Source organism: Bombina bombina, chromosome 6 (genome assembly GCF_027579735.1).
Source record: "Bombina bombina isolate aBomBom1 chromosome 6, aBomBom1.pri, whole genome shotgun sequence".
Taxonomy (NCBI): domain Eukaryota; kingdom Metazoa; phylum Chordata; class Amphibia; order Anura; family Bombinatoridae; genus Bombina; species Bombina bombina.
Genome location: NC_069504.1, coordinates 300,904,167 through 300,916,855, shown reverse-complemented (window position 1 = coordinate 300,916,855; position 12,689 = coordinate 300,904,167). Strand labels below are relative to the sequence as shown.

Genomic DNA, 12,689 nt, shown 5'->3' with positions numbered 1-12,689 from the left:
GCTGATTGGCTGAAATGTGTCTGCAGACTGTGAGATACAGGATCAAAGTTTACTCAATGATGACGAATAGGGGGCGGATCAAACATTGCATATGTTCGCCCACCGCGGCAAACGCGAGCAAGCTATGTTCGCCGGGAACTGTTCTCCGGTGAACTGTTCGCGACATCACTACTGATTGGTGGATGCACATAGTTGCCTCTTGTGATTGGCTCACCCATGGGCATTGTTATTTATTCAACAAAAGATATCTAAAGAATGAAGCAAATTAGATAATATAAGAAAATTGGAATGTTGTCTAAAATTGTATTCTCTATATAAATTGTGGAAACTTGTTTTGGGTTTAATATCCCTTTAAATTCATACAGCTAAATGAAAACACATATTTTTTTCAAACAGTTTTCTCTTACCAGTGACTCCATTTGTTTGTATTGCTTTACGTTCAAAAAGTAATCGTTTGGAAGGTTTCCAACCTGTAATTAAAAAATAAATAATTAACTTTGTAATTGTAGATTTTACAAGTTACATTCTTCTAATATGTGTCACTGGCTAATTGGTTTCATATTCGTTAATCTACAGGTTTATTCAAGGGTGTGCCAAACTGATCCTTGAGGGTCACATACACAGGAAATCATTATTTTAAAGAAGAAGTATTAAATTAATGGAATGTGTTAATTAAAAGAACATTCTAGTGTACAATGCCATAATTTGTTGGAACTAACTGTAGTTACAAATTGCATTTCCAGACTGATTTCATTGTCACTCCTCCAATCAGAAGTGGCATTCATTCATATCAACCAATCACCAAGTTTCAGTTTATTTTATTTTTATGTAACTTAGTTGAGGTTTTGTAAAAGCATCACCAATAACACAGGGGATAGTGTAGAAGGAGGTTATTGATGTGGGGGTCAAGTAGGGACTTAAATTAGTGGTTGATTGGCAGCTATAAATAGAATCCACATTTCTAATATACAGCACCAGGCATGGAATCTTTGAATTGCCAGCTACAACATATGATTCAATAAAATGATGTAATCCAGCCTTGGGTGAAATGATGAAAATCTTTTTTTTTTTGTTACCACAGGTCTTTTTAAACCATGTTGTGGTAACAATAAAAGAGTTTTATTATTTCAACCAAGGCTGGATTACATCATTTTATTGAGATATAAATGGGGTGTTACTGATAGTGGGTCACATAGGGATAGTTGGAGTTAAAGGGACAGTCTAGTATAAATTAAACTTTCATTATTCAGATAAGACTTTTAATTTTAATCAGCTTTTCAATTTCCTTTTTTAATCAAATTTGCTTTTTTCTCTTGGTATTCTTAGTTTAAACTAAACATAGGTAGGCTCATATGCTAATTTCTAAGCCTTTGAGGGCTGCCTCTTATCACATGCTTTTTAAATCTCTTTTCAACACAAAGAGACAAAGTTCACGTGGGCCATATAGATAACACTGTGTTCAGGCACAGGGAATTATTTAAGATTTAGCACAAAACAATGCTAAATTTAAGACAATAGATAATAAACAGTCACAGTCATGTGATCAGGGGGCTGGAAGAAGGTTCCTAGATACAAGGTAATCACAAAGGTAAAAAGTACATTAATATAACTGTGTTGGTTATGCAAAACTGGGGAATGGGTAATAAAGGGATTATCTATCTTTTAAAACAATAACAATTATATGGTAGACTGTCCCTTTAAGGGAAGGTTGTGATGGGGGGTTCAGTTAGGGTTAATTGGGTCCAGGAGAGCCCCATTGTTCGCAGTGGGGGAAGCATATCTAGGGTTAATTGAGAGGCAGATCTGGAACAATGCAGTTGCAGTTAATTGTGATGGTGGACCTGGAAAGTGTGGTTAAAGTCATGGTAAAGGTTAAAGTGAGGTGGGTGGTTAATGGCCTATAGCACTATAGGTAACAGCATTATAATGACAAGGTTCACAAATTTTCTGGTGACTAATTATACAGAGCCGCTGTCATTCAGGTGCCACTATTAGTGACCCATATAAAGTGTGACTAAATTGCTGGTGACTTTCTTTTTCATGCAGCTCTGTTACAGGATGTAGACAAAGCATAGAAACGTGCATTTGTTTAAGCATAAAATGTTCTAAAGAACTAGAGCATTTTATCATTATATGAACAGTTTCTTTCACATATTTAAGAAATTACTGCATCATTTCTGCCATGTTTACAGCAACAAAAAAACAAGATCTTCTATTTTAACTGAATGATCTTCATGAGTAAACTGTGGTTAATGATTAAAACTGAAAAAAAAACTCCAATACGATTACCCCTTATACCTGATAAAGCTTAGGATTTTCTCTTAGAAACAATATACAACATTATTTTACTTTACCTGATGACATTCTTAGCGGCTTCCTAAATAATATCTCATAATATATTTAATGGCAAATCCTCAATTGAATGATTTGTTAAAACAACAATAATAAAATTAATATTAGATTGATAACAGAACAGCAACAATTTTAAATTAAGGCAAAAATAACAATCAAGTTTGTTTTTCTAATGATGTTCAACGATGCATGAAGCTTAACTCAACACACTCCATTCATAAGTGACAAAAATCAGAGCCAGGTTTGCGGATTAAGGCTGTGGCTTAATACTTATATTATAAAGCTGCGTTTACTTTCTCCATTTGAAGCCTGACCAAACTTGCAGATGTAGACAAAGAATATCTTTACTAGAGTCATTCACTCTAACCTAATGGCTTTAAAGGACCAGTAAACGTTTGTTTTTTGAGCAGTTTATAAAAAGACTTTATAGTACAGTATTAAAGTACACGATGCATCTAAATATCATGTTATAAAATCTTAGAATAATTTAAAGACTTACTTAAAAATGTTCTCAAATGTCCAGCTTTCCCAAATCAAGCCAGCTTACTAAATTTAAAGGCACTGCATAGCGCAGCTTAATTTTACTGTATCCAATCGCTGCGCGTCATTTAATTAGTATTTAGCATATATTTTGTCACTAATGCTCACCCCACACCCATGCGCAGTTCAAGTTTTTGTCACCGCATGTGCAATTGTGACCTCTCCTCTGTTACGTAAAAATTGGGCGCTGGTCACGTGACCAACACTATATGCTTTGCAAGCCGGTAGCTCAATGTCCTTTTGTCAGTGGCGTCAAGGGTAAGGTACTGAGCATTAGTGCACTACTGTGCATGTTCACAAGCCTGGCATCCAGGGCTTGGAAATGATTATATATTCAAGTTCAGTTTTAGTTGCTTACTCACAAAAAAGTTGTGGCGCATGTATATTAATTGATTATTATTTATAGATCAAAGTTTAATTAATGGAATATTGTTATGGGGGGCTTACTGTCCCATTACCTTTGTTTTCATGTGTTATTGTAAAAGATGTTATATGGAATGCTGGTGAAAACTGTATTATAGATTCTCCATACTAAAGGATAAATTAAAGGGACACTAAAGTAAAATTAAAACTTTCATGATATAATTAGACCATGGAATTTTTAAAACATTTTCTAATTTGCTACCATTATTAAAGTTTGCACAATCTTTTTATATGTACATGTTTTGAGTCACCCGCTCCTACTGAGCATGTGCAAGAGAACTCAGTATGTACATATATGAATGAAATTTTAAATTTGTCATCTGCTCATTTGAAATTCATACTAAGGGCACAATGATCAAAAACTCACAGGTATGGAGAGAAATAATGCAAAATCTTTGGATTTTTTTTAGACCTTGAATTGTAATGAAAGAGTCTCCCCTTCACATCCAGAACCTGCATAGTGAGATAAACAAAATTTGCATTTCTAAATTTCTTTATTGGAACAGTAAACACCTTGAGCTTTTTAGATCAAATGTTTAGTTAAGCACAATGAAACAACTTTGTAATATATGTCCGTGATTTATTTTGCCCCCTTTTCATGTAATTTAGCTCTGAAAATTGATCAATTTATAATTTGCAAAACTTGAAATGCACCTGCTGGCTTTGCAAAGCTAACTCTGATACAGATAACAGCTGCAAAACAAACCAGTTTATACTAACTTTCTGAAAGTGGCTAATCTTTTAGTCTGTGGACTAAAGCTCAGATTGGCTTCTCCAAATAAGGTAAATAGTGGGTGGAGTTTGACTATTGAAAAAAAATTGCAGAAAAAAAAATATGTTAATTTGTTTGTTTGTTAAATGTTAAGAGTTGGCTGATATTTTATTCTATAGCAACACAACAGAAATGTCTTGTAATTACAAGACATTTACTGTCCCTTTAAGGGTCCTCCCTTTACCCCTAAGTGTTATTACTTTCTCTAAAATTATCAAAATCCAAGGAGCGCCTAAGAGATAGCTAAGGATATTTACCATTTATTTTCAGCAATAAAAAATAACAGATGGATATATTTATAAATAATTACAATTGAAGTAAAAACATGGATCCATGTAGTTAAAAAACAAGTGAGCAACATATTGCAAATAGTCCTGTAAATGGCAAGTGGAAAATCCTACTATAATTGTCCAATTATGTATATTTTCTTAATCCAATGAGTGGGGATATATAGCAATGAGTCCTTAGAGGATAGTCCGTTCCTTCCCAATTAAAATTGTGAAATAGAGAAAAAAAAATTAAAAATCGTTTGAAAAAAATCAAAAACCAAAATTAAAATTAGTGTAGAAAAAATATATATCCAAAAAAGATTGTGTCATTATGAAAAAAGTGTAAAATATAATATACTATTGGGTTAGTGAAACAAAAAATATAGAGTCTTGATAAAGGCCTAAGGAAGGGTCGAAACGCGTTGAATTTTTATGGTAAGCTTCACTCTGATTATTTTTACATCATTTTAGCATTATTGCACTATGATGTATTTTGTTTATTCACAGGAACTACCCTAAAAGCACCTTAGACTTTGAAAAAATCAGATCTTTTCTCCAATTGTACTTTCCCAGCGTTTAAAATTTCAATTTGAGGATTCATCAATAAGAAGGATTATCACACTATTGATATATTTTTTTTGGTTTCACTAACCCAATAGTATATTACATTTTACACTTTCTTCATAATCACACAATTTTTTGGATATATATTTTTTCTACACTAATTTTAATTTTTGTTTTTGATTTTTTCAAACAGTTTTTCATTTTTTTTTTCTATTTCACAATTTTTTCATATTTCATATATTTTTTATTACACTTTTCACTAATCCTGGGAAGGAACGAACTATCCTCTAAGGAGTCATTGCTATATATCCCCACTCATTGGATTAAGAAAATATACATAATTGGACAATTATAGTAGGATTTTCCACTTGCCATTTACAGGACTATTTGCAATATATTGCTCACTTGTTTTTTAACTACATGGATCCATGTTTTAACTTCTATTGTAATTATTTATAAATATATCCATCTGTTATTATTTTTTATTGCTGAAAATAAATGTTAATAATTTTAAGTAAATATCCTTAGCCATCTCTTAGGCGCTCCTTGTATTTTGATAATTTTAGTCTATAAACATAGGGTAAGCTAGGCCCCCTCACTCCAAGGAGCTATTGAATCCTAGTGGGTGAAGCGCTGTGAGATAATCGGTTATTATTACATTCTCTATGCAACTTTACTGTATTTAAAGTTCTTTTAATGCAAGCGATTTATTGGTCCAGATTATGTGTGAAGCACAAATTAACACTCCCGCTCGAGTGTTAATTGTGCTAGAAATAAGTTTTTTGTTCTTGTTGGGTTGCGCTCATATTACGAGTTGAAAGTAAACTGTTTTCGTACTAACCCGACAAGCGCAAAAAGACGAAGTTAAAATATTACGTACTCATTCACATATTCCCCCATAGAAGTCAATGGAGAAAAAAGTGGAGAAAAAAAACCCACTCTTGCGCAAACCTGATCACATATTCTCAAGTGCGCTAAACCGACAAGAAAATATGAATATTTCACATTCCAACGTGCTTCACCTAACAGAATATGTCCGATTTATTCATAAATACAAATTTCTACATATATCTGATGTTGTTTTGGTAAGGCCCGAAACGTCGCCTATGTTCTACTGCTTGAAAATAAATCACTAAAATATTAATTTGGAGTGCTGCAGCCCTTTCTTCTATTATATATATATATATATATATATATATATATATATATATATATATATATATATATATATATATATATCTTATACATATATATACAGTATATATATATATATATATATAAAATACACACACACATATATATATATATATATATATATACTGAGCTACTATTTAACTGCAAAGGGCTTCTATATATGTCTATAAATGTGTAGTGTATACAGATGAATTTATGTGTTTATATGTGTATATATATGTCTGTAAATACATATATACACACCTATAAATACCTAAATACATCTGTATACATATATAGACACACACACATATATATATAGTATATACATACATATACATATTTAGACATGTATATGTATGTATCTCTATGTTAAAGCCCTTTGCCTTTTTTTTAACACCTCAGACCTCATATCTTTGAGCCATTATAACTTTTGTGTGCAATATATGTTGTGAATAATTTTTATTAGACAGTGTTATTATAAGTGTAACTATGCTTTGTAATGTATTTTTATTGTGTTTTGTGCAACTTTTATGTTTCACAAGACAGTTAACCAGAGCTTTGAAGTTGTGGTAATCATTCTAGCGAAAATCACAATTGCGTTCAAGCGATCGTGTTTACTTTCAACTTGTAATACCAGCAGTAAGCCTGACGAGCTCAAACCCCCACAATAAAGCCCTTATCACTCGGGCGCAAACATTTGCACTCGTAATCTGGCCCATAGTAATCTGGCCCTTGAGACCCTCATGGGTGATTAGTTTGCGCTCTATAAGTACCCAATAGATAGATAGACTTGCTACAATTGTGCAAAATGAGAATAAATTCATTAAAGGGACATGAAACCCATTTTTTATTTAATAATTCAGATAGAGTATGTGATTTTAAATAACTTTCCAATTTACTTGTTATCTAATTTATTTTATTCTCTTGGAATCCTTTGTTGAAAAACATACCTAGGTATGCTCGAGAGCTGCTGATTGGTGGCTGAACAAATTTGCTTCATGTCACTGGTTTACCAGATGTACTCAGCTATCTCCCAGTAGTGCACTGCTGCTTCTTTAACAAAGGATACCAAGAGAATGAAGCAAATTATATAATATATGTGAATTTGAAAGTTTGAAACTGTATTATCTGCCTGAATCATGGAGTTTCATGTCTCTTTAATGTAATATTGCAGTTGGAATCGCAGAGTAGCAAAGATATGCACAGTATGATAAAAACCTGTTTTCCCGAGAATCAAATGTATTTACTGAGAAACAAAGTTTACTAACACAATCTTTATCCAGCAACATTTGTTTCTTAAATCTTCAAAAAATGTAGCCAAATGCTCAGATCCTAAATTGACATTTCCCACAAATAATGACTTTATTTCCATCACAACACAAATATAGTTCAACAAAGCATGAAAGTTGGCTGTCTATTTTCTGACATAGTGTCTCTTGGATTATTGTCATTTAATTGCACAAAGAGTTTAAACACATCTAAATGTCACTGCAGAAAATGTGCCCACACATTCATTTGCAGCTGATTCTGAAAACTCCAGACTTGTTTGTGAAATGATAAATAGCTCTTTTTTTTATTCTTCATGTTGAACTAAAGTGGTAATTGCTACTTTAAACACAATCAAGAAATCATATCACATGTATGCAGCTCTCATAATGCGTTTTTGAATTAACTATTATCAATATTTATGTTTACTATTAATTGGACAGTTGTTTAAAATGACATGCTGTATCTGAATCATAATAGTTTAATTTTAACTTTACTGTCTCTTTAAATACCCCCTTTCATTCTAACCAACACTCCACCTAATTCAAACGCTTACACTGATTTCTCTTGTGGTTTTACAAACCTCACATTATCACAAGATTTCTTATTTCTTCCCTTGTCTAGAGGTTGATAGGTCCTGGGCCACATGGTGATTGAGCCGTACTGAAGACATAGCTTAGATTCTAGACTCTTTTTCCCCAGCTTGCCCAGAGAAAAAGAGGGAAACTGGTAACTATGTATAATGTACCTGGCCCCTGGGTCCCGATGATCTAAAGCTATCTGGGCTTGTGAAATTCTATAAGAAATCGAGCGAGTACTATGAAGCCCCTGTACTATTTCTGTAACTGCAGTTTTAACCAAGAGAACAGTGTTTCTCGCAAAGGGGCGTTACCTGTTTTTAAAGGGACAGTCAAGTTAAAATAAACATTAATGATTCAGAAAGAGCCTGCAGTTTTAAGACACTTTTCAATTTCCTTCCATTATCACATTTTGTGTCTTTTTATATGCACACTTTCTGGGGAACAAAATCATACTGAACATGTGCACAAGCTCAGTGGGTATACGTATACTAGTCTGTGATTGGCTGATGTCTGTCACATAATAAAGGGGGCCGGAAAACGGGAGAAAAAATAAAATTTGTCAGAAAAAAATCTACTGCTTATTTGAAATTCAGAGTAGGTGTTAAATCATTGTCTACTGCATGGAGTTGTGATAGGACTCACAAAAAATCATCATTTAAAAAACATAAAAAACTAATAAATTAAATATTGAAATAAAAATCTGCAGAAAAAATTGTATTGTTTAAAAATCATAACAAAAAATCAAATTAGTATTTAAATTATGCAGTAAAAAAACAAAGGTGCACAGTATAAATTGTAATAAAACGACATTGTGCGTGCAATAAAGGGTGTGAAATATGTATTTATAATACAACATTTTTAAGTGTATTGTTTCTTTATTGTTAAATGAGTTTCCCCAGCTCTGCTAGTGGGCTGAAAAGGGGTGTTTCATGGGAGTAGCTTAAATTTCTCCTACAGGTCTGGTGTTTTGTCTAAACTTTTTCCCCTGCAGCTCTCGCTGTTTTTTCTTGCAAATTTAAAGGTGGTGAGATTGTGTCGAGTATCAACATGGCTTTTCACATCTTGTCTGGCAAAGTTTTAATCATCAGACTCCTGGTGTTTCTTGAGCACTACTTTATGAATTAACAAATGGAAATATTTAAACTATTATAGGGACAGTAAACATCTACAGATTTGTATATACATTTTGTAGTTATGCATAATGAATCAGCTTTGCAATATATTTTCATTATTTATTTTGACCCTTTTCATATAATTTAGTTCTGAAAATTGAACAATTTCTAATACTCAGAACATGAAATGCAACTGCTGACTTTTCAAGCCTAACTCTGCTACATATATGTCCATTAACTGATAACAACTGCAAATAAATGCATTTAACACTAGATTTACGACAGTTGCTATCTTTGATGTCTGCTGAGCTGACTTAAAGGGACACTGAACCCAATTTTTTTTATTTTGTGATTCACATAGAGCATGCAATTTTAATCAACTTTCTAATTTACTCCTATTATCAATTTTTCATTCTCTTGTTATCTTTATTTGAAAAAGAAGGCATCTAAGCTTTTTTTTTTTGTTTAGTACTCTGGACAGCACTTTTTTATTGGTGGATGAATTTATTCACTAATCAGCAAGGACTACCCAGGTTGTTCACCAAAAATGGGCCGGCATCTAAACTTGCATTCTTGCATTTCAAATAAAGATACCAAGAAAATGAAGAAAATTTAAAATGAAATCCAAATTTTTTCTTTTGTGATTTAGACAGAGCATGTCATTTTAAACAACTTTCTAATACACTTCTATTATCTAATTTGCTTAAAGGGACACTAAACCCAATTTTTTTTCTTTCTTGATTCACATAGAGCATGCAATTTTAAGCAACTTTCTAATTTACTCCTATTATCAATTTTTCTTTGTTCTATTTCTATCTTTATTTGAAAAAGAAGGCATCTAAGCTAAGGAACCAGCAATTTTTGGGTTCAGAAACATAGACAATACTTATTTATTGATGCTGTCCAATCAGCAAGGACAACCCAGATTGTTCACCAAAAATGGGCCGGCATCTAAACTAATATTCTTGCTTTTCAAATAAACATACCAAGAGAATGATGGAAATTTGATAAAAGGAGTAAATTAGAAAGTTGATTAAAATTGCATGCTCTATCTGAATCACAAAAGAAAACATTTGGGTTCAGTGTCCCTTTAATTCTCTTGATATCATTTCCTGAAAAGCATATCTAGATAAGCTCAGTAGCTGCTGATTGGTTGTTGCACATAGATGCCTTGTGTGATTGGCTCACCCATGTGCATTGCTATTTCTTCAACAAAGGATATCTAAAGAATTAAGCAAATTAGATAACAGAAGTAAATTGTAATGTTGTTAAAAATTATATTCTCTACCTGAATCATGAAAGAAAAATGTTGGGTTTAGTGTCCCTTTAAAGAAATGCAGAATTCTGCCATTAACAGGTTTTACTAGTTGTCATCAAAATGTACATGACAGAAAATGTAAGTAAGTATATGCAGGGTGATGATATTATGTGGCATATGGTTTAAATACTTGGATTACTAAGCATTGTATAGTTCTCATCAAAATATAAAAAAATCAATCTCATTAAAATACTTGCAATAACAAATACACACATTCCCAAGGGAAATTGTTATTTAGTTATCAAATCCAATGCTACAAATGAGCAGCTTAATTCTTACCAGTTTGTCAATGTCATTTACTGCATCAGTAACTGGATTTCCGCACGGACTCCCAAAACAAATCAGTAGTAGTTGAAGACAAATACATGTGATAATCCAAGTCTGTGGCAAAAAAATAAACATATATATATAAAAATATTATATAAATTATAATTGGTGGAAATAAAATAGATAGTTTTAGAAAACTATATAAAAGGAATTGAGATTCTGCTATAAATATCTCATCATATTTAAAATTAAATCTTCATCATTATGTTAATAATAATAATAATAATAATAATAATAATAATAATAATAATAATAATAATAATAATAATAATAAAAGCAATAGCTACAGTTAGATATACAATGCATTACAAAATGTTAAGTATATAAATCCAAAACACTACATATGGCATTTTTATAACTATTTGAATGAATACATGCAACTGGATTAATCAAGGTAGCTTTCATAGTGGCAAATACATTGTCTAAACATTATGCTATTAAAAATAATCTATTTAACAAAAGAGTTAAAGCAATATATAGATAAGAACCAGATAGAATATAGACTTATATGTTTAGTAAATATGTTTTTACTGATGTTTCCCATAATGCTGATTTCTATTTAACCATTTTAATTACACTTGACTTGTTATTTTGTTATAATATCCTTGTATTTATTTATTATTGCTTTACAAAGTTAATTTATTAAAAAAAACAATACTAAAAAACTATACATTAAAAGGAATGGTTGAAATATTTTTAAAGTAACAGTAAAGTCAAAATTAAAGAAGCAGTAAAGTCAAAATTAAACTTTCATGATTCAGACAGAGCATGCAACTGCAGTTTTTGTCTATTATCAAATTTGCTTGATTTTCTTGGTATCATTAGGTGAAGAGTAAATCTACTTAGGCTGATAGGTTCTCAGGAGCGTGCATGTGTCTTTAGCATTCTATGGCAGCAGTGTTTGTAACCAAATATAACATTGCTAGGTAGGCTGATAGGAACTCAGGAGCGTGCACATGTCTTTAGCAGTCTATGGTAACAGTATTTGTAACTAGGTATAACTTTGCGATAAAGTTTAATAAACCTTAGTTAGACTGATATGAGCTCAGGAGCGTGCACATGTCTTTGGCAGTCTTTGGCAGTAGTGTTTGTAACTATTTATAGCATTGCAATAAACCTTAGGTAGGCTTAAAGGAGCTCAGGAGTGTGCATGTGTCTTTGGCAGTCTATGGCAGCAGTGCTTGCAGCTATGTATAACATTTCCGTAAACATTGTTGCAAATGCTGTTGCCAGATGGCTAAAGACCTGTGAACGCCCCTGAGCTCACCCAGGATTACTCTTTAAGAAAGAATACCAAGAAAACTAAGCAAATTTGATAATAGAAGTGCATTGGAAAGTCGTTTAAAATTCCATGATTTGCCCAAACTATCCAAATTTTGACTTTACTGTCCTTTTAAGCAAAAGAATGTTGTAATGCAATTAGCAACAGCTTGCAGCATGTTAGGTAAGAACCAGTTGATCTGGCGGAAAAATTTGGTTCTGAAATCAGATAAAATACATAGTCATGTGTCGAACTCTTCAAAGGTGAATAAAAGCATCATTACTTCAGTAGTAAAACAAGCTAAACAACACAGTACTGGTGGAATTGCAAAAAAAATTCCATGTATAAATTCTTTAAATAAACAGATAGAGAATACAATTTTAAACAACTTTCTAATTTACTTATATTATCTAATTTGCTTTGTTCTCTTGATATCGTTGGTAGAAAAGAATATCTAGGCAAGCTCAGGAGCTGGTAGCTAGCTGCCCATATTTACCTTTTATTATTGGCATACTGATGTGTTCAGCTAGCTCCCAGTAATGCATTGGTGCTCCTTAAACAAAGAAAATGAAGCAAATTTTATGACAGACGTAAAATGGAAAGTTAATTAAAATCGTATGCTCTGTCTGAATAATGAAAGAAAAATATTGGGTATCGTGTCCCTTTAAAATAATATTAAACAATATTAAAATTTGTTTTGGTAAAAACAAATATGTTAAAACAGTGCA

The 12,689-nt window shown here is 32.0% G+C and overlaps 1 protein-coding gene across 1 annotated transcript in view; it reads right to left on the bottom strand.

The window, feature by feature from the left end:
* The window catches only part of KITLG (KIT ligand), an 82,417-nt gene that overhangs the window by 43,663 nt on the left and 26,065 nt on the right, over positions 1-12,689 (bottom strand). The window contains exons 2-3 of the mRNA XM_053716924.1: positions 10,653-10,754; positions 408-470 (exon numbers count right to left, since the gene is read on the bottom strand). Of these exons, the coding sequence (XP_053572899.1) occupies positions 408-470; positions 10,653-10,754 (165 nt within the window). The remainder of the gene's footprint in view (positions 1-407; positions 471-10,652; positions 10,755-12,689) is intronic.